At 37.5% G+C, this 21,765-nt stretch overlaps 2 protein-coding genes across 8 annotated transcripts; both read right to left on the bottom strand.

Annotated features, from left to right (window-relative positions):
- Positions 1-5,085: 5,085 nt before the first annotated feature.
- Positions 5,086-7,967, bottom strand: LOC147281290 (WRKY DNA-binding transcription factor 70-like). The gene is made up of 2 exons (XM_086249160.1): positions 7,522-7,967; positions 5,086-5,820 (listed from the first exon to the last, which is right to left on the bottom strand). The coding sequence occupies exons 1-2, from the start codon at positions 7,890-7,892 to the stop codon at positions 5,220-5,222; spliced, it is 972 nt and encodes a 323-aa protein (XP_086105286.1). The 5' UTR covers positions 7,893-7,967; the 3' UTR covers positions 5,086-5,219.
- Positions 7,968-12,459: 4,492 nt separating this feature from the next.
- Positions 12,460-20,513, bottom strand: LOC147281289 (phospholipid-transporting ATPase 1-like). 7 transcript variants are annotated; one of them, XM_086247427.1, is made up of 11 exons: positions 20,209-20,513; positions 19,989-20,116; positions 19,627-19,750; positions 17,459-19,477; positions 16,538-16,880; positions 15,518-16,301; positions 15,203-15,326; positions 14,748-14,967; positions 13,940-14,398; positions 13,522-13,836; positions 12,460-12,928 (listed from the first exon to the last, which is right to left on the bottom strand). In XM_086247427.1, the coding sequence occupies exons 4-10, from the start codon at positions 18,867-18,869 to the stop codon at positions 13,635-13,637; spliced, it is 3,543 nt and encodes a 1,180-aa protein (XP_086103553.1). In that variant the 5' UTR covers positions 18,870-19,477; positions 19,627-19,750; positions 19,989-20,116; positions 20,209-20,513; the 3' UTR covers positions 12,460-12,928; positions 13,522-13,634. The 7 variants fall into 7 exon arrangements, with proteins under 7 accessions (XP_086103553.1, XP_086103551.1, XP_086103557.1 ...); XM_086247425.1 differs by having other exon boundaries at positions 19,989-20,513; XM_086247431.1 differs by having other exon boundaries at positions 15,209-15,326; positions 19,989-20,513.
- Positions 20,514-21,765: the final 1,252 nt, after the last annotated feature.

The raw sequence follows: 21,765 nt of genomic DNA, 5'->3' as shown, positions 1-21,765 counted from the left end.
GAAGCTCGGAAGCTAGGAAGCTCGGAAGCTAGGAAGCTCGGGAGCTCGGAAGCTCGGAAGCTAGGAAGCTCGGAAGCTCGGAAGCTCGGAAGCTCGGAAGCTCGGAAGCTCGGAAGCTAGGAAGCTCGGAAGCTCGAGAGCTCGGAAGCTCGGAAGCTCGGAAGCTCGGAAGCTGAAGTAGGAACTCGAGCTCGGAAGCTAGGAAGCTCGGAAGCTCGAAGCTCAGGAAGCTCGGAAGCTCGGAAGCTCGGAAGCTAGGAAGCTCGGAAGCTCGGGAGCTCGGAAGCTCGGAAGCTCGGAAGCTAGGAAGCTCGGAAGCTCGGAAGCTCAGAAGCTCGGAAGCTAGGAAGCTCGGGAGCTCGGAAGCTCGGAAGCTAGGAAGCTCGGAAGCTCGGAAGCTCAGAAGCTAGGAAGCTCGGAAGCTCGGGAGCTCGGAAGCTCGGAAGCTAGGAAGCTCGGAAGCTCGAAAGCTCGGAAGCTAGGAAGCTCGGAAGCTCGGGAGCTCGGAAGCTCGGAAGCTCGGAAGCTCAGAAGCTCGGAAGCTCGGAAGCTCGGAAGCTAGGAAGCTCAGAAGCTCGGGAGCTCGGAAGCTCGGAAACTAGGAAGCTCGGAAGCTCGGAAGCTAGGAAGCTTAGAAGCTCGGTAGCTCGGAAGCTCGGAAGCTCGGAAGCTAGGAAACTCGGAAGCTCGGAAGCTCGGAAGCTCGGAAGCTCGGAAGCTCGGAAGCTAGGAAGCTCAGAAGCTCGGAAGCTTGGAAGCTCGGAAGCTCAGAAGCTCGGAAGCTTGGAAGCTCGGAAGCTCGGAAGCTAGGAAGCTCGGAAGCTCGGGAGCTCGGAAGCTCGGAAGCTCGGAAGCTAGGAAGCTCGGAAGCTCGGAAGCTAGGAAGCTCGGAAGCTCGGAAGCTCGGAAGCTCGGAAGCTCGGAAGCTCGGAAGCTCGGAAGCTCGGAAGCTCGGAAACTCGGAAGCTAGGAAGCTCGGAAGCTAGGAAGCTCGGAAGCTAGGAAGCTCGGAAGCTAGGAAGCTCGGAAGCTCGGAAGCTCGGAAGCTAGGAAGCTCAGAAGCTCGGAAGCTCGGAAGCTAGGAAGCTCGGAAGCTCGGAAGCTCGGAAGCTCAGAAGCTCGGAAGCTAGGAAGCTCGGAAGCTCGGGAGCTCGGAAGCTCGGAAGCTAGGAAGCTCGGAAGCTCGGAAGCTCGGAAGCTCAGAAGCTAGGAAGCTCGGAAGCTCGGGAGCTCGGAAGCTCGGAAGCTCGGGAGCTCGAAAGCTCGGAAGCTCGGAAGCTAGGAAGCTCGGAAGCTAGGAAGCTCGGAAGCTAGGAAGCTCGGAAGCTCGAAAGCTCGGAAGCTCGGAAGCTCGGAAGCTCGGAAGCTCGGAAGCTCGGGAGCTCGGAAGCTCGGAAGCTAGGAAGCTCGGAAACTCGGAAGCTCGGAAGCTAGGAAGCTCAGAAGCTCGGTAGCTCGGAAGCTCGGAAGCTCGGAAGCTAGGAAGCTCGGAAGCTCGGAAGCTCGGAAGCTCGGAAGCTCGGAAGCTCGGAAGCTCGGAAGCTCGGAAGCTCGGAAGCTCGGAAGCTCGGAAGCTAGGAAGCTCAGAAGCTCAGAAGCTCAGAAGCTCGGAAGCTCGGAAGCTAGGAAGCTCGGAAGCTCGGGAGCTCGGAAGCTAGGAAGGTTTTTGCACCTCAACTGAGGGTAGAGAATTCAATGGGTAAAAGTTGTAACTTTCCCACAGACGGCGCCAAACTGTTGATGCTTAAAAATGGTGAAGTAGTCAACGTCGAGTCATACCACGTAGGCCCGTTGACCCGCCACTGAGAGGATGACACGTCGAAGTGGGGCATGAACGGGTAGCTGGGTCCGACTGGTGAATAATGAGAGAGAATGATATCCAAAGCACCCTGCGCAAGTACACAAAAGTGAGCGGGAAGGGCACCGGTGTGGTGCCGGCCAAAGCTCCTCCGACGCTCAAGTCAGTGTTCAGAGAGATCTGAGAGCAGAGTGAGTGAATAGTATAATAATGATTTCAGTTGTCCTTTTGTGACAAGAAGGTACCTCTTTTATAGTACCTTTGGAAGAGTGTCAACCAATCCGGTGATGACACGTGTCTCTTGTAATGATTCGCATTGTAGGAGCGCCACGTGTCACCTGTCTCGTGGGTCCGAATGAGTCGACACGGGTCGGGGCCTAGGAGGCTGAAGCTTAGGAGGCCAGAGCCTATGAGGCCGGAGCCTGGGAGGCCGGAGCCTAGAGGGCCGGAGCCTAAGAGGTTAGGGGCTAGGAGCCCAAGAGCCTAGGAAGGGCTTAGTCTTTGGGCCTAGGCCCAAACGACATGATGTTAAGCCTTATGTGACTTGTCGTTATGCCGAGATGATTAGTCATACGAACAACAAGACAATTAGGTTATCGTCTCTGTTCAGTGTTCACTGTTGCTACATTCACACTCATCACTCGTGTATATATATATATATATATATGGAACTTTCCACGTATTCTTAAAGATATGATTCCTGGTTTGATGGTGAGAGGTCGGTTCCACGCTTGTCTTCTTTATCTTCAAGGCGGCACAAAGCTATAACTCAACAGCAGCGAAGCAAATGAAAAGATAAGGCATATGATACGTACATCAATCACAGACCATAATGTACCAAGACACTACAAACTACAAAGGGCATGCCCCGAGGGATATATATTGTACACCATTTATATACATGAACCCACTTAATTTCCTTTAATTTTTTTCCTTGGACCTGAATCTTCTTTCTTTCTTTTTCATTTTCCTTTCCTTTTTATGTGTAGTAGACTAGTAGGTAGGCAATAGTTTTATGTGAATAGGTTGCTCGAGTAATATTACATGAAACACATTGTAGTTGTCATTACCACACTGAAGATCATTAATAGAGATGAGATTCATTTATAATATATAGTTGATCATCTTATTCCTAGCTATCAAAGCTTTAAGTGAATATTGGCGATTTTTGATCATTCATTGCAAAAGAAATTGTCCATTAATTTACATTATTGTTGAGAATAAATCCCACAACAGATGAGTTAAGTTTAAGAATGTGACCTATAATATAATTAAATTTAAATAATTTAATTGTTATCGTTCTTTTATAGAGACTTGGGTAAATTACGTTTTTGCACCTTGTTATGCAAAAGAATATATAGCTGTTCACCAACAAACAAGAATATGCAATATATGTTGAGTGGGTGCCCAACTTGGCACCCAATATCGTTCTTTGCTCTGTCCCATAGCGAAGACATATTTCTCTGGGACTTGCATTTCTAGGATCAATTGTTTGAGGGATTTGATTTCCACAGGCTAAACAATTTATATAGAGAGTAAGAAAACATAAGTCTTTTTGAAGCTACAACAATAAAAAATTTCAAATTGGTACATGCCCCGGCCAGCTCCTATGTCTAATATGAAAAGTACTCCTGCCACAAGTACTACTACATATATACATTGGATATTTAGCAATTTGGCTAAATACAGTTTTTTATTTCTTTTTTATGTTTAAAGTTTGGCTCAAATATAAATTAATCTCCTTCAATTATTAATTGATCAGCAATGTGACCTAATATTCTTGTGTCCACCTTAATCATAGATTCGTTCCTATTAATTTATTAAAATCTGTTAATATAAGGCGTACTAAAAGTATTTAACTGCTTAGTTATAGGTAAGTACATATATATATATATATATATATAAGAATGTTAGCATAAATTGATATATAGCACATGCTAATATGCGATACAAAACGAATTTCCGATGGCTTCAACATATGTTCATTTTTTTTTATTCATATTGTTTGTAATAACTTAAGGAATTGAACCTTCAAGTTAATTTCTTTTGATTATCAGAATAGCTTTCAAACCATGACATGATTATCAATATAGCTTTCAAACTTTCAAATCATATAATGTGACTCTCAAGGTCTGTTACATTGCATCGTGTGGTACTCAATGTCAAATCGATCTGTTAGAGTTTGTTGTTTGATCGCGTGCATTGGACATGACCATCTTTATAAGGGCATTTTAGTAAATAAAAATCTCTCTCAACCCTTTCTCCTCTCTGCCATTCTCTTTCTCCCTTCTCTTCACTCTCCTCCCACATCCTCTCTGCCCCTTTTTCTCTATGCTTTTCTCATTTTTCCCTTCTCCACTTTCTTCCCGATCATTAATGTGGCCAGAAAATTTGAAAACCACATTGATGATCATGTTATAATTCAGACTCATTCTTTTTAAAAAGCCTTTAGATATAGTCACTTGATAGTTTAAAGGTAGAACAAAAGAAGTATTTATAGAAAGAGTGTTTTTATGTATTAATATTGTATGAATTATCTACCATATTAATTAACAAGACGGATTTGGATATACATATACGATCTACTATATTTTGTTTTTATCAATTTTACTCATATATTACAAATTTAATGATTATGAATCCATAAATATGACTCAACATACTTTCAAAAAGTATAGAAAAAATAAAAGATCCGGACCCACGATTCCACCCTAAGTTTTTTTCTTTATATTTCATACGCGTGTGTTACTGGAGTTTGATCTGATCTCTTTCATATTAGACAGTTGATTTGATTTATAAGAAATAGCAAATAGCATGCATGAATACGAAAAAGAAAAGAAAAGGTTGCTTCTTTTTTTTGGATGAACAGTGTTACAAGATAGAAGAAATTGCACCATTAATTAGTCTACTTATTCTTTAGAAAGTTTCATATTACTTTAATTTTTTTATTCTTTATTGATCTACTAATTTTGTGACGTTTCTCATTATAGTCAAAATTGTTAAATTAGCACAAACAACCATAACTAAAAAACAACCATATATTTTAGTTATGTACGTGCTGTGCACATGGGCACTGTTATGGTTATCTAATTCTTCACTTAGTTTCACATTGGTCCACAACGTACAACACCTTCATGTGCACACAACTTAACTAAAATAGACGGCCATTTGTATTAATTTGACGATTTGGACCATAATGGACCACATCACAAAATTAGTGAACTAATAAAAAACAAAAAAAAAGAACATGAACTAATATAAGACAAAGTGAAAAATTAGTAGTTCAATGGTTTAATTTTCTCTAATATTATTCCCCGAAAAAGCAACTAGTTTTCATTGAAGAAACTGTAACATACGATTTTTCTACAATATTATTGAACTTACAAAGAACAAACAAGTAATTAATCTACGTACTCATAAATCAAAAATAATATGATCGCAAACTTTCATCATCAAAGTCATAACTAGGCCCCATCATTATCCCACAAATCACGTCCCCATGATGAAGCTGATCGAAGGCCGTCAGATCATCATGAGGAGGTGTCACAAAATAATCATCATAATAGCGTGATGAGGGTGACGATTGGTTAATGTGGGCCACACGATCACTTGACAATACATCTTCTTCCTTGATGAACTCTTTTTTGATCGGGGATGAGAAAAATGGGTGCTCTTGTTTGCTTGTTGTGAAGTTGTTGTTATTGGTGTCGTCAAATTTGATGTACGTGGCAGACCCTATAGGGCTGCAGGTACTATCATCCAAGATGAGCTCATGAGGAGCTTTGAGCAAGTCCCTGCACGTGTGGTTTCCATAGTACGTGGTCCGAAACAGTGGGACCGGGTCGTCTTGAATTTTCTGCACGTGCTTGGTTGCTTGGCAGCCTTGGTCGAACTTATGAGTGCACCTGAAGTAGTTCCTCGGATGATTGGTTTTATGGATCTTCTTCTGTCCGTACTTTCTCCATGCATGACCGTCGTCGGTCCAAGTAGAAGAGTCTCTGCTCCATGAGTGTGAAGTCTTTCTGCAAGTAATTAACAATTTACAAATTAATTAATTAATCACAAATTAAATTCCAAGTGATTTACGAAAAATTCCGATGAAATGAATAATTTGATATATATGCTATAAATTATAATAGTGTGATGGTAAGAACGATGGGAGTCAGGGACATTTATGTCATTCAATAGAGGTGAAATGAAAAAGTACACTCATTTTGTTTTGCAAACGCCATGACATGAACCCATCGAAACAAGTGGTGGTCCTCACTCCTCCATTATTTTGTTGATTAGGACAAAATTACAATACCATTTAAAAAAAAAAAAAAAAAAACTTCTGTGTTTTTTTGCCCTTTTGGCCTGAGGAGAAATGCTATATTTGCTTAGTAACGATTATCAATAAATATGCATAGCAGCTGCTCAATCCAAAGCTCTTGGTGTATTTCATGAACAAAATCTTTAAATCTGTTCCTGGCCGATTTTAGTGTGATCACCTCTTAGAGAAGTGAGGTAAGACTTGTAAATAGGGTTTTTTTTTTTTTTTTTTAATAATATTTAGTACCTAAATTTTGACATTTGTTTTAATGTAGTACCTAAATTTTTATTTGTCCCAATTGAGTACCTAAACTTTTATTTTGTGTCTAATAGGTATCAAAATGAATTTCTGTTAAAATTGCCAACAAAAGTTAGGAGCAATATAGTCACTAAATTATATAGTAGGTTTTATGTGATATAAGGTGAATATAATGCGCGCTGGAGCAAATACTGTTAAATAAAATTAGTATAATATTTATATTATATAATTTAATTATACACTAAAATCTAAACCCTAATACTCTATCTACCCTAACATTCTTTATACTCTATAATCTATACATTAAACTCTATATATTCTATATTCTTTAAGATATTAAGTTTTAGGCCCTTTAGGATATTTTTAATTATTTTTTATATAGAAATGTATTAGATTTTAAAGTTTAAAATAATTAAACGAAATCCTAAATCTTTTTTTTCTTTCCAATTACCCAAAGGCTCCAAACCTTTTCTTTTTTTTTTTTAAATCTTTCCTTCCTTTTTTGCTATATGCCTCTCACTCAGCCAAGATTTGTCTTTACTAAGTGAAACAACCCAAATTTTGGCTTATAGTAATTTTGTTACTTAAATTTTTCAAACTTGTTTTAAGGTTTGTTTAAAGGAATTAAAAATTTCTTTAAGTTTATTTTAACTAACTTAGACTTTTGGTTGTGGTTCTAGAGGTTAGTTGTGTGTAAATGAATTTTAAAAAATGAAAGTTCAAAAATTTGGTGATTATTATTTTTTTCAGAATTAAATTATGAGACTAGAATTTTTCATAATTTTTTTGAATGCAATTTGACTATTTTGAGGTGATAAGAAATTAGTACTCATCAATACGAGTCCGTAGAATTTTTTGATGAATTATTTGGAATCTCAAGCTATTTTTTGTGAATTTCTGAAGTTAGAGAAAATAAAAAATTTTGATAAATTTCACTGAAATATTTTGAAATTTCGACAAAATCTTCACGAAAATTGTTAAACATGTGTTTCAATTTCGGAACCCTAAAAAAAAGAAATTTTCTAAATTTAATAACTTGGATCGATTCCTATAAAGAGATTAGTGAACATCATAATTGTTTGAGATTAACATGAAAATGCATGTAGATTGTAGGTAGATAGCAGTGAATAAAATGAAGAGTATAATTAATTACCTTCTCTTGTAACAACCTCTACGATCGTTGAACGTTGAAGTAGGGTTAGAATTAGTCTCCTGAGAATCATCTTCAGACTTAACAGCAAGATGATGGTGAGTATTCCAAGATGAAGAATCAGCAGCAGCAACAGAAACATTAGTATTATTGGGTTGAATCTGAGAAGTGAGCTCCTCCTTGGAGCCACTTAAGATGACAAGAGTGTTGGTGAAGGACCCCACGATCTTCGAAACAAGACCTTCAGCCGATTCACAGTCCACCGATGTATCAAGAACCATACGAAGTTGACTCGCAATCTCGCGCCCCTGAATCAGCTCCTCCATCACCCTCTGCCGATTCGACGACACACTCTCCGGCCACGACCACTCCATCAGTTAATTAATTTCACTCGCTGAGTTTCTGGTGTACTGGAATCGGTCGCTGACTCGCTGTAGCCAAAGTGGTGGATCACATATCCTTTTATATATGTCCAAAACAGTTCCTCAGATGCATTGCCAGGAACAAGAGCGAAAAAGAAGGTCGTAGGAAAATTCCTCTTCTTCAAGAGACTACCCCACACGATTCAACGGTTGGATGGCTGTCCACCGCATACTTCACTTGCCGTTTGTTACACGCGCGCACCCTGTGCAAGATGGGAGAATCGTACGAAATGTTATGTGTCGTCATCATTCAACGTCATTGCTCTGTCGTCGTCAATTTAATGTTCAATTATTTATACTAATTTCAGTACAACTGTAGAAGTACAACAATTTAAAAAAAACCCCAAGTTGTTGTGCCATCAGTATTATCTTAATAGCTTATCTCAATTTTCCAGAAAAATATTGCTTCATGCCTATCTGATGGGACAAAGGTAATGACCATAGTAGCCCTGGACAGGGGCATTTTGGCTGTTAAGAAGACGACAATATGTTGTTAGTTACATCTTCAAGGTCCTTGTTCTACGGTGTTGTGGATAAAAGCGTCCACTGGAGGGATACAGATACTATGCTTACAATAGGGCTTAAAGTCTTCCATCAAGTACCGTGTAGGCTAAGTTGGAATATTCAAATTTAATACCACCAAGATCCAATTCCCATTACAAAATGGCTAAAAACTTTATTATTTAACATGTAACATATTTATAACCATTGTTTCTTGTGGAAAAAAGAATTTACGTGAATCTTACTCTGTGGGCAAAAATTTGTATGAGCTATGCTGTTTCTCTCACTTGACATTACTAAATGACATAACAATTTAGTTAAAATACCACATATTGTTTAAATTTGATGATTGCATGTGTCCACATTTAATGAGCTATGCATGTGTCCACATAACTATTTCTTGAATACATGTCATTTTTCTACCGCACAATATCATTATGTGTCAACTAATAATGTAATTAGTAAATATGGTATAAATAATTAATTAAATTTAGTTCAACTTTAGAGTATATGCATACATAATTGAACTAAATGATATACAAGAACCCAATAATATTCTATTTTAACACAAATTAAACCTTCTTTCATGAACATGAACCCATATATCTCGATCGTGAAACTCCTAATGGTAAATTAGCCTAACCCGATCTGCACCAACCTCGAGTGTATATTGTATTATACAGCTAGCCAGGTCTTAGCTAGGGTTAAACATAGATCTAAAACGAGTTTAATTAAAAAGGAATATCTCCTGTGAATTTTGATAATAAAAAAAGCACTTAACTTATAGACTCTGTTTATTGAAAGAATAAAAAAGCTAGAGCTCTAGCCCTCTAGGGCCTCTACTGCATGCATGTCGTTTAAATAATGTTTGAGAATAATTACGCAATGCAATCACATGGAGTGTCTACCCAGATGCAACAGTACTCTACCATGCATCCACTTCAATGGTTCAACTTTCCACATGCATGAGAGGGCAAAGCACCATGATCTCATAATTCTTTTCCCTTTTCCAAGCCATTCGAGGAGAAAAACTTGTGTTGTTGGTCCCTCCAAAAATGGTATGAAACTATGAAATCCACAACTTAGTGTGATTAATTTATATTAGCTAACTTCATATATATAAATTGTTAATTGTTTTTTTCTTTTTGGAAAGATGTTAACTCGTTATTTAATAACTTAAGTTTATAAAATTTAGTGATTGTTCAACATGGTATCAAATCGAGTCTTGATTCCTAGAGATTAGAGTTAGAAACATCCAATCTCAATCTTCTACTTATCATTTATCATGTTAATTAACCAACAGAAAAACTTCTAAGGATTACCTAACTTGATACAAACTCGCTACCTTAAGTTAAGCTTTTGAGATTCAATAGTTGTCTAACAAGTTCTGCATTATCCCACACATATGCAAATTCTTAATTTTTTCATTGAAAGAATTTATTAAATTAAATTGTTGAAATGATAGCTGGGAAGATAAGAAAAGAAAAGTTAGTGAAGCTAGTTTATTGCAAGCTGTTAATATATGTATATGTAATAACACATTCGTTAGATTGGGTTGGAATTGGAGGAATGCGTTCAAGACGACGAGGTAAGCTTCCACTCTTGGAAGGGTTTTAAGATGGAGTCAGTATGAGCAAATAGCGATACGTTCACACTCTGTTGCAGGTTTGCCTCACCCTCTCATATATAAGAATTAAGAGGATATATATAGTCAAACACGTGTTAGATAAGGACATTCATAAATGTAAGAAGATTAGGAGAGCTGGAGAGCAGTAGAAGGTCAACACTACTCAAAATTAATTGTAATTAAAACTTAATTATATTGTCACCAGAAAGCAATTGGTACGTTGATTCCATAATCATAATTAATTATTGTCACCAGACAGCAATGTAACTAGCTAGCTAACGTGTTTTGCAGCTTGCGTTCTTGAGGAAATATTTGCAAAAGTCTCTAACCTGTACGATTCACCACGATGAGTTTACTATGTCCACCTATTATTAACTCAAGTGGGCATTTCAAGTTGTTAACATTTCTTGTATATAATAGTTTTGGTCGGTCGTGTAAATATATAAGATTGGGAAGGAAAAAGAAAAGAAAACATAATGAATTGAAGTCAATTGTTTCCTTGAATTTAGAGTGTAGTAAACAGTGCCGGGTTGATAAATTTTTCTTCATTGGAATGAGATGAAGTTTTCATATATATTTTTTTTTGAAAAGAAAAGCTCTCAAGTATTCATCATTGGCCATATCTCTTCTTGTTTGAGGCATTTTATTAAGCTTTTTTCCCCATCCTTAAGAAAAAAAATGAGGTTGTTAATTGTGACAATTTAATAGGTGGAGAAAATGGTTAGTGCAAATGATTGCCTTCATTCTTCAGTCATCCCTTAAAGCATTGGCTAGTGGCACTAAGAGTACGTAACTCCAACTATGTTTCTATATTTAAAGGAGAGGAATGACAAGTAATAAATTTCGATTTTTTTTTTGGTTACATTGCAAGAAATTAAATTCTAATCTTATCATAATCTTAATATATTACTTCATTCACCTTTATCATTTAGGCTAATCTAAAAAGCTTAAAGAATTTCAATCGTTAGTGTAGGAGTAAGCGCCCTACCAATAAGTTTCAACAACTCCAACTTTCTTTAATATTATTATAGGTAATTCTTGCATTTTGGAGTGTAATACTAACAAGTTTTAACTGTTTTATGATGCTTAAATCTAAAAGCAAGTACCAGCTGTGAGTCTGTCGCGTACGGACCAGACAAATTGGACAAATTGCAAATTTCAATGTGAGCCACGTTTGTGTTTTTGAAAATTGTGGTCACCCTAGATAGCATCAATGTTCACACTTGAAGATTTTGGTCACCAGCAAGAGGGAATGCACCCAAAGTCAAAAAATTTACAGGGAATGCCCCCTACACTCATGATCCAATAAAATTACACCAAAATAGAAGTGTTTCTAATTGTATAATCATGTCAACGAGAATGAACGAGTAGATATATAATATAGTCCACTTGATCTGATGGTATTGAAATTTGACATATAGAGCCAAAAGAAAATTGGTCAAGGCACAAGGTCACACAATGCCGTGTCTGCAAATTCAATGGGGAATTTTTTTAACTTGCCTTTAGGGTTTAGTTTTTAGGTCCTTCAGACTTTAGGATAGTTTTTAGGTCCTTCAGACTTCAGAATTTTTTTAACTTGCCTTTGGAGTTCAAATTATAAACAAGAGTAATGCTAAAGACATCAAAATCAATCCCAAAAGCTTATGCAAATCCCTATTAATATTACATTATTTATTTTAGGTTTTTATAACAAATAATCTCTCAACTTTCACCAAAACATCAATTTGGTCCCTAAAGTGTATTTTCACTCACTGTCATTGATCATCTTTGTCACCAAACATCAATTTTGTCCCTAAACACACTTTGAAAATTTGCTAAATATAGCTTAGGATATGAAAAAATTCTCCGAAAATTTCTATAGACTCATCTTGACTATTACTATTTTTATATGGGATTAAATTATCAAATTGACGTTTAGTATTTTCCAGAAAATTCGGGGAATTAGTTTGAGAATTTTGAATTTTCTAGAAAATCAATTTGATAATTTGACTCCATATAAAAATAGTAGTAATCAAGACGAGTCCATAAAAATTTTCAAGAAATTTTTTCGTATCCCGAGCTATTTTTGGCAAATTTTCAAAATGTCTAAAGACCAAACTGATGTTCGACGACAAAAATAAAAATAAAATTGATTAAAAATATACTTTAAGAACTAATTTGATGTTTGAGTGAAAGTAGAAAGACTATCGGTGATAAAAAGCCTTTATTTTAATTGCTTATATGTGGACCCATCTTGAACCTTATTTAGTAATATAATGCTATGTAGATCATTTGATGACTAAATTCAGAAATTTTTTTAATGACTAGTAATTGTTTAAAAAGTTATTCAGAAAAAGATTCACATTCAGGATGTACAATTGCAACAAATCAACAGAAACCAAAAAGACTGAATGAGACGAAGGATAAATAACATGTATTTCTCTTGTATTTTAATATGTTAAGATGTTAAAAAAATTGGCATACCTGATCTCTACACAAACCTATTATATACTCTGGTTTTTCATTCTCTTTTTTTTTTTTTTTTTTTTCATACCATTTTCTATCTCCTTCATGTTTCCACTGTCTATGCAGTAACATACAAAGCTATTAACACCACCCCCTGTTATATTTACCATTGTTAATACACATTGCTTTTCGATTCCTCAACTCGGGCCTTCTTTCTTCATTCATTTTCTTCAACCTGATTTCCATTCCCGACTGGAATTATCCGAATGAGATTCCTGTATCCACCGAGCACTCTCCTTTGGCCTTAGACCATCCCACCTACCTTTCCCCCCCTCTTCTTATCCTGTAACGGTCTCTCTGGTCTGTTGTCCAATACTGATGATTTGTTTCACATGCAGTCGGCTAGTGCAACTCTCTGAGCAATGAGAAGCAAAAAACATCAAGTAGGGGTCCAGCAGAAACTCACAAATCAAAACAATAGTAAATGTTAATTACAGTGCAGGCATATTTGTAATTCACATGCTACAACATCTATTCATTAAACCCAATATGATGTTATGATTCAATTTTTGCATGTATTATCAAACAAGATGTTATAAAATACGACGTTCGGTCATTTGGACACAGATCAACTCATTCCTCATAACATGGCTTGACCAAGAGCACTTACTTACACTGGGAAGCCTCCCAAAAGATGAATAAAGACCACTGTATAATTATTAACATTTGTACTAGAAACAAATATTGTTACCAAAAACAAAATGAGGTGGTTAAATTCCAGAAGATGTCATACAACCCATGAATGATTTCTGATATCTACACCAATTTTTTCCACTGATAACCAATAACAAACAAATTGAAACCTATATTACGATTTCATACAATTCTTTTCTACTTATGTACCTAGCAAGGCAAATAGTGAGAAGAATCCTCTGTCAACAAAATAGCTAATTTCAAGATCTTTTTCTTTTGTTTTTTCTCTTAAAAAAAATGGAAGCTTACACTAACCTTTGAAATTTTATAACCATGTTCCACAGGAAAGCCGTACGATGGACAAACACAAGGGAAGCCATCTCAAAATGAGAATTTGTCTAAAAGAGGGCAATGATGCAATATATATGTTAACTTGACCCTTCATCTTGCTTTGATCCCAAATGTTTATCGTGTCCACTTAATATCTCAGCTTCTCTAGCTATCTGGATATCTGAAGGCCAAAAAATTTGATGTACAACTTTGAATACAAAGCGAGGGAGCAATGCTACAACTGTTATAAGCAAAATGGTGATCCAATAGGTAGGAGACTTTGCCAAATGGAATATAGTCCTGCCCCAAAAGAAAAGGTGGGAAAAAAGTATATGAGCTCTATGTAATAAAACATTTAAAAATTCAAAACAGAAAAGGAACAGTAGAAGTCAACGAATCTAACCAGTAATTGGGAAAGACAGGTATAGAATCCAATACCACCATACAGGCATATGTGATAACTATTGATCCCCATACTGCAATATGAGTGATAAATACCCAACGGTGAATATCCATTGCCAAATGTACATTCACAAGGACAACAACTGCTATTGTCCACAAACTGCCAATGCTCCATATATCTATTGAGCTCTCCTTATAGGTGAACAGGGGTATATAGAAGAGAACAAGACTCTGCCATATGGTGTCAAGCATTGTGATCCAAAAGAGATGTAAATTGTATGCTTCGTGTCTATGACCCACACCATACAGTTTTGGATATTGTAACAGCGTCCTGTGGCTCAAGTCTTTGTCCAGTACACCAACAATTATGGTCGGGACAGAAGTATAAATAACAGAATAGAAAACACTACTCCAATCTGTCAATGCAGAAGTTGTTGAAAAAGCTGTGGATAATATATACCTGCAGATAAATAGAAAAGCATATCAATTTAAAACAATCAGCATTTAAAAAAGTTGCATCATTGTAACTCAGAGAATATGATCCTTTGGCTCAAAAGAGATTGTGATGTGCAATGCATAATGTATTAATGATTTGAATGCCACAATGAAAGAACAATCTCAGATTCCAATTATGAGAACTTATACAAGTCTTCTGCCTCCAAAGAGTGTTTTTCTATTTAACTAAACTTAAGAGGACTCGGTCACACAAATGTTTCAACTTTATAAGATCGAATTTAGAATTAAAATAAGATATAGCACATGCAGCGAAGCTCAAAAAATACACCAAGCAACCAAATAACCATGCATACCAAAATAGCATCAGCACAAAAACTGCGTTGCGGTAGAAGTTGTATAGAACCAAATAACCAACACGCTGATAATTCCAGTGTCCATGCACCAGAAGTAATCTTTTCAAAAACCGAAACTGTCCCATAGCAAAGTCTGATGCCATCACAGCTTGACGCCCCTCCTGACCGCAAATTCCAACACCAACATCCGCCATTTGGATCATTGATACATCATTTGCCCCTACCGGAATGTCAGTGATCAGAGGGAGGAACAGAAAGTTAGAACTTCACACCAAATGAAGCGTAGTCTAGGACTACAGATTGCACATACATAAGAAACCAGTAAACTCGAGCATATGTATTAACTTTACGTGCACTGTCGTGAAGGATTGCATGAGAAAACAAAACCATACCAATACGGATCCCACACCCTCCCGATCATACAATCACTATAGAATTATCAAATGACAACTCACCATCACCTATAGCCAGTGTCATATCATCAGTACGAGTCTTAATTAGATCAACAATTCCAGCTTTCTGCAAAGGTGCAACACGACAGCATAACACAACACTACAGGAAGTGGCAAGGTCGAAAAGCTGTAGAAAGAAAAAGACATTACCAAGTAAATCTTCAGCATGCGTGAATCCAAAACAACAGTATTGTGTGTGCAGTGAGAAAAACTCTTAAGATTGAAAGCAAGCTATCAGCCACTTATAAAGAAATGCAACACCACAAAAGGCATATCAAACTGCAAGCTAATTGTTCAAGGAAGGAAAGAGAGTCTTGCCTCCGACTCCAGATCTTTCTCCAAAATGTATACCAAACTGTTCCCATCAATTATGAGTGCTAATGGTGCACTTAGCCTTCCTTCTTCCTTCCTTGCATGCCACTTTGATGTGTTTGCATCGCCAGGTACCTCAAGATAGCCAATTTCAGCATTATTTTTCCATTTGGAACATTGATTTCTTTTATGTGATGATTTGATACCATATTTTTCAATAGCATCAGCCAAAAGATTTCTGCATTCATCCTCAGAAGTTCCATTTATGATAATTTTCTGCATATCTGCTGTCAAGAGTTTGCATGATAGACCGATCGAAATAGCTGTCTCTTGCTTATCTCCAGTCAGAACCCAGACCTTGATTCCTGCTTGCCGGAGGGCCTCGATAGCTTCTGGCACACCATCTTGTAGCTTATCCTCGATTGCAGTTACCCCAAGTAGCTTCAAGTTGCATTCAATGAGAGCTGATGTTTGACGTAATTTCAAGGCTCGATCAGTCAACGAGGTACTTGCATCTTCATACATGCATTGCCACTGCTCAAGTTCTTCATCAGTAAGATCCCTGGCAGCAACTACGAGAGTACGTAAACCTTGGGAGGAATATTCAGTCAGATGGGTCTGTGTTGCCTGCCTCAAATGATCATCCCTTTCAAAGTCATTTCCTAAAGTGCTGAACATAGTAGTATCGGCACCTTTCACTAACACCTTTACAGCATTGTTCGGGAATCTGATAACGACAGACATTCGTTTTCGCACACTATCAAACTCATACAGACCCAATACATCCAACCTAGATTCCACATACAAATAAAAAAGTCACTAGTAAAGGAGTATAAAAGCATGTTTAAGTACCACTACCCGCCGGCCAAAAAAAAAAGTACCACTACCCTAACACACTCATATACAACACCAGTTATCACGGAGATGATTCAAACATACAACCCCATACATGATAATGAAGTACAATGCGCAGCTAATTGAGCAAAAAGAGGAAAACGAAAATAGTAGAAGTGAGTGACTTTCTACCTTAGTTTCTCACCATTGACATCAACCACAATATGCCCAGATGTGCGCTCAAAAAGAGTATATCCGTAAGCAGAGGCTGCAGAAACTAGAGCTTGCTCATCAGGAGACTCCCCCTGATAATCAATAGCTTGAACATCATCACCTAATTCACTTTTTGTGCAACCGGAAGTTGTACCATTACTTAGAATAGGAACCACAGTATTACACGCAGCCAATGTAAGGAAAAAGTCATGTGCAGCAATCCTGTCATCTCCGCTTAAGTCTTTGTGCAACAACTCCATGAGCTCATAATTAAGAGCAATTTCCGATTTCAGCTTCCATCTCTTTCTACCTACACCTGCTCCTGCCAAAGATCAGATAAAATGAACGCTCGTACAAAAACAAAATTTGGATACACTTTATGACAGTATCATCTATTTTCAGAAAGCAACAATTTGAAACAGATTTTCATATACATAACCGTTTAAAAAGAAATATCATTGCACACACTAGCTAAACTAAGGGCCTGTTTGGCATGGTTTTTAAAATATCAAGGAGAAACGAGAAAGCGCACATCTACTGATTTTTAAAATAAAAAAAAAATACAGTTTGGCATGGTTTTTAGTTTTAATTATAATTTTATATATTCTCGCACTTTTCTTCCTCAGCTTTCTCATATATCTTCTATCTCTCTCATTTTTCTCCTCTTCCTCCATTCTTTAATTAAAAAAACAAAAATGTTATCAAACAAGCCCTAACTACGCAAGCAATACTAACAAATAATTGCAGTGGAAAATAATGTCATGTTAATGACATACTGAGATGTATTTAAGTAACATAACATGTTTTGGTAGGCAAGAACTACAACATCATCTCTATCATAGATAAGGTAAGCTTCAAAAGAAAATCAGAGAGAGGTAAAAAAAGAGTGCCATGTTACACCTGCAGCATTCTCGTCCTGGAAAGAGCTCCCGAAATTCCTCCCATATATGCTTGCTCTTTTGAATTCCATTTTATTTTCAGTAAGTGTCCCGGTTTTGTCTGAAAATATATATCGTATTTGACCCAAATCCTCATTGATATTCAAAGATCTGCACTGGAACCTTGAGCCAGAGCTACTGTCAAACATATGCCTGTCTTCGATCATGAAATATGACTGGCCCAAACGAACCAACTCCATAGTAATATACAGAGAGATTGGTATCATTATCTGAAACACTATGATAGAACTCAAAAAGGAGAAAAAAATTTCCATAGGTATCCCATAAAACCTATAGACTTTGCCATCATTCTTTCCACTTGTGTAGAATCTTTTCCGGTAATATGCCAAGGTATCAATCTGATCTTTATGGCGCACGAGCCACAGTCCCATGCCAATGGCCACAACTGAACACATGACAAAAAGGAAAATTGACAACCAAAAGGTCTCCCTATTCATGTAGCTTTCCAGTTTGCTTCTCTTGGAAGGAGAAGCGGCACTGTTCAGCATTGCCTTTGTTTCCTGTCCGGCATATACCACAACACCAATTACCCAGTCTGTGTTCTTCAGCTGGCAACCACGCAAAACTATGTTTGATTGGCTTAGTGGAAATCTATGTCCATTAAACTCCATGTTGGCTGTGAACTCATATATATTCCTATTAGGTTGTTCGCATCGGATGAGCCCCGAAAATTTACACCCTTCAGATACTTCTGAAGTTGTTTCCTGCCGAGCATACCTTGTTTTCAAGTTCGACTCACCATCCAAGTTCATTGTCTGAATGTAGGCAATTCCACTAGGATCACTTGTCCCTAACAAAACCACATCACAAGGAATTGTCTCATCAGCACACATCTTCAGAACCTCTCCTGCTTGAATATTTTTCCATTTCTTTGATTGAAATTGGCCAGATTGAAGCACCAGAGCCTCCCGGTTGTTCTCATTTCTGTCTGATCTATGTCTTCGCCAATCCTCATAGCCATCTTTAATAGCTGTGACAGTAAGCACAAACAGGAGAGGAAAAAGAGACACCGTTCTCCCAAATACTGCTAGAGGTGGAAGCTGGTTGAGAGCGGCAATAGCTAGGAAATACAAATAAGCAACCCGATGAAACTGAATGAAAATATTCTTGGGAAGGAAGGTGATCAGGGTATACTTGCTAGTTCGAATCTCATTCCCAGTGAACTCATACTTGTCATTAGTCCTCTTCGGATCATTAATATAGATCACCCTTGGATTGTCGTGATGTAGCATATTATCTTCAAACTGCACGCTTTTGTGGCGGATCCTCTGAGACAACTTTTCCTGAACCCTAGCTGGAGCCTGGGAGTTTTCTAGGATTCCTGAATTTCCATTGATATTATGCAGTTCCATTGTACCCCACGACCCCAGGCGTCTTCTATCCCTCGTGGGGTATTCCAACGGAATCTGCGGAAAAAACTGAGGCTTGTGTGGACAAAACTGCTTTGATTCTGCGTGAGTAGCAGAATTTTCAAAGGGCTTCTCACAGCAACCAGAGTCACCAACAGAAGCAGCCGCTTTGCCCTTCACGTCAAATAAATAACTTTGAGCATTGTCGTTGTTGTCAAGAATGGAAGAAGAAGAGGAAGCATTAAAGCAGAGACGGTCGAGTTTCTAAGTGGGAGAAGAGGACTGCACCACTGATGCTGATGAAGAATCCGATGATGACAGCAATGGCTGCCCAGAACTCATATATAATTCCCCAATGTGATCATTGGAGAATTACATATACACTTAATCCAACTTCTAACCACCATGAACAAACACTGTCAAATCAAACCAGGAATTCCATCTTCTGGCAAAACCCAAATGAGCCAGAAGAATATGAGCACTGTTTAATCAAAAACCCAGAATCCAGGATCCCTCTAAGCCCAAAATTGATGCTTGGTTACCACTGTATTCAGATTCTACACATTGCAAAGTGAAATTCAAGCTGCTTAACAAATCCACCAAAACCGCTCCTGCATAGTATGAAAAAACGACAATGTAGCTCAGTAATACCACCCAGAACCCGTATTACGGATCCACTTCCAAAACTCATAAATACAGAGATGTAACAAAGAGAAAAAAATTTCATTTCACACGCAAAAGGAACAGATCAGAAACGGACCACCCTTTAATCGCTGAGAGGGAGAAGCGAGAGGCCCCCACAGAAAAATGCCAATGGCTCAACTTCAATCCAAGTTCCAAATAAGAACGAACTTCCACGAATCCCCAAACAAGCAATGCCAAAACTAAAAACAAACAAAGACAAGAAAACAAGGTTAACATACAATCTGAATTACTGCCCTGTCTCCCTCCCTAACCCTAATCTCATTCTCACACAGAATCAAAACACAAATGAACAAAATACCCCGAATTGATTCAGAAACGAGATGGCCCTAAACGTGCTAAACATTCTGAAAAATTCTCAAAACGCAAAAATAAAAATTGAAAATCAGGTAAAACAAAAACCCAAAAAGCAGACCAGACCTGCGAGTGTTCTGACTCTGAGAGAGAAAGCAAACAAGGAGGGGGCTTTGGCTTTAGCTTTATCTTTATCGTCTCGTAATTGGTGAAACGGAAACTGATATCAGATTATTGAGATGTCCTTCATTGCACTGAATACGAAATCACACAACGTAAATAAGAAAAAGGCAATGGCGGACAGACAGATCACACTGTGACGAGCAGATCGGGAATGTGATCTCACCCTCAGTTTTTTCCTTTATTCGTTTTTAGAATCTTTCATGAACCAGCAGATCCGGGATTACGAAGAAGACGACGGTGGTGGTGGTGATGGTTCATATCATTGCAAAAAGAAAAAACTTTAGGGTTCGATGAAGAAAAATCGAAATTTAGGCGAGGGACTGAATTTTTGTGAAAATTGGGGATAATGGGACGTGTCGAATTTTGGAGGGAAAGGTCGGTGGTCGGCACCGAAAGTCCCGATAAAATCGCAGGCGGAGGACAAACAGAGAGACGAGACGAGCGGTAAAGCACGAATCTTGGGGCCTTGCCTTGTCACTACTGACGGACTCCAACTCGTCTTGTCATTCTGTATTTCAATGAGTTTTTGACAGCCCAACGTTCACATTTAATTACTTGGGGCATAATTGTAAATTTGTGTTCATTTGATGAGTAATTATTCCCTCTACAAGTATGAGTTGGATGGCATTCATATTTGTATAAAAATGTGACTTTTTTTTTTTTTCCTATATAAATATTCCCTTGAATCAATGGTAGATTGCTAATCATCCCCTATAAATTGCTCAATGGGATTGCATTATATTGATATCTCTATATTCTCGTTGATAAATTGGTAAGTTACTTACTTTTAATGATTATTTTTCGAGAGGACTTTTAATGATTTTTATTAAATTATTTTCATACAGCGAATTCGTTTTCAAGTCTTATACACATTTTTAGTATGAGAGCTGATAATATACTAATTACTACCTTAAACGCAAAAAGATGTCTTTTAACAAAATATATTTTTTTTAATAAAAAAAACAAACGATAATAATAATATTCCATCTCACTTGATCTCTGCATGCCTTAATATAGAAATTTTTTTTTTTTCAAGTCATACGCATACACCTAAAGTATGATTGTTATTGTTGCTTAAACCAACTGCTTTTGTAACAAACTAATTTATGCAAACTAATCAAAAATATTTGTTACAACTTACATAGCAATGCTAGCTCATCCTATATAGTATATACGTTTTAGCAGTTTCACGAATTTGCTGTTTCTTGATACTGACAGTACATGTACAAACTGTGCGAAAGAATTAGACCAAAAAAAAAAAACTGTGCGAAAGAACAACTGTGTTCCACTGTTTGAAAGCAAGTTTTGTCCATTTGGTAGCTTCGCTTTCTACTGTTTGTATTTTTAATTCCAAAACTACCCCTAACCGTTAAATGTAATAACTTGGGTGGATTGACAGTTATCAAGGCTATCCAGCTCCTCTCTATATAATCGTTGATGGGTGCATCCACCCTTTAATGGTTCATATTATGTGGTTGAGATTAAAGTCACGGAAGATATGTTGAGTTTGCTGCGGTGTAAAGTACACTGTACTTATTACTGAACCTTCAAATATGAGGACGAGGTTCCTCAAGCAAAACGTTGTTGCTCTTGTCGTTTGAAGAAATAAATAATGTCTTTCCCATAATACCCTTACGTATTAGGATTAACTTGCTTTAACAGTGTAAAGCTGGAGCATTCATCTGGTTAGATGTTTTGTTGGCAAGCTTGGACCAAATTC

This window comes from Dryas octopetala, chromosome 6, assembly GCF_963921425.1.
Source record: "Dryas octopetala chromosome 6, drDryOcto1.1, whole genome shotgun sequence".
NCBI classification, from domain to species: Eukaryota; Viridiplantae; Streptophyta; class Magnoliopsida; order Rosales; family Rosaceae; genus Dryas; species Dryas octopetala.
The sequence above is the reverse complement of the archived record's forward strand: the minus strand, read 5'-3'. Positions and strand labels throughout refer to the sequence as shown.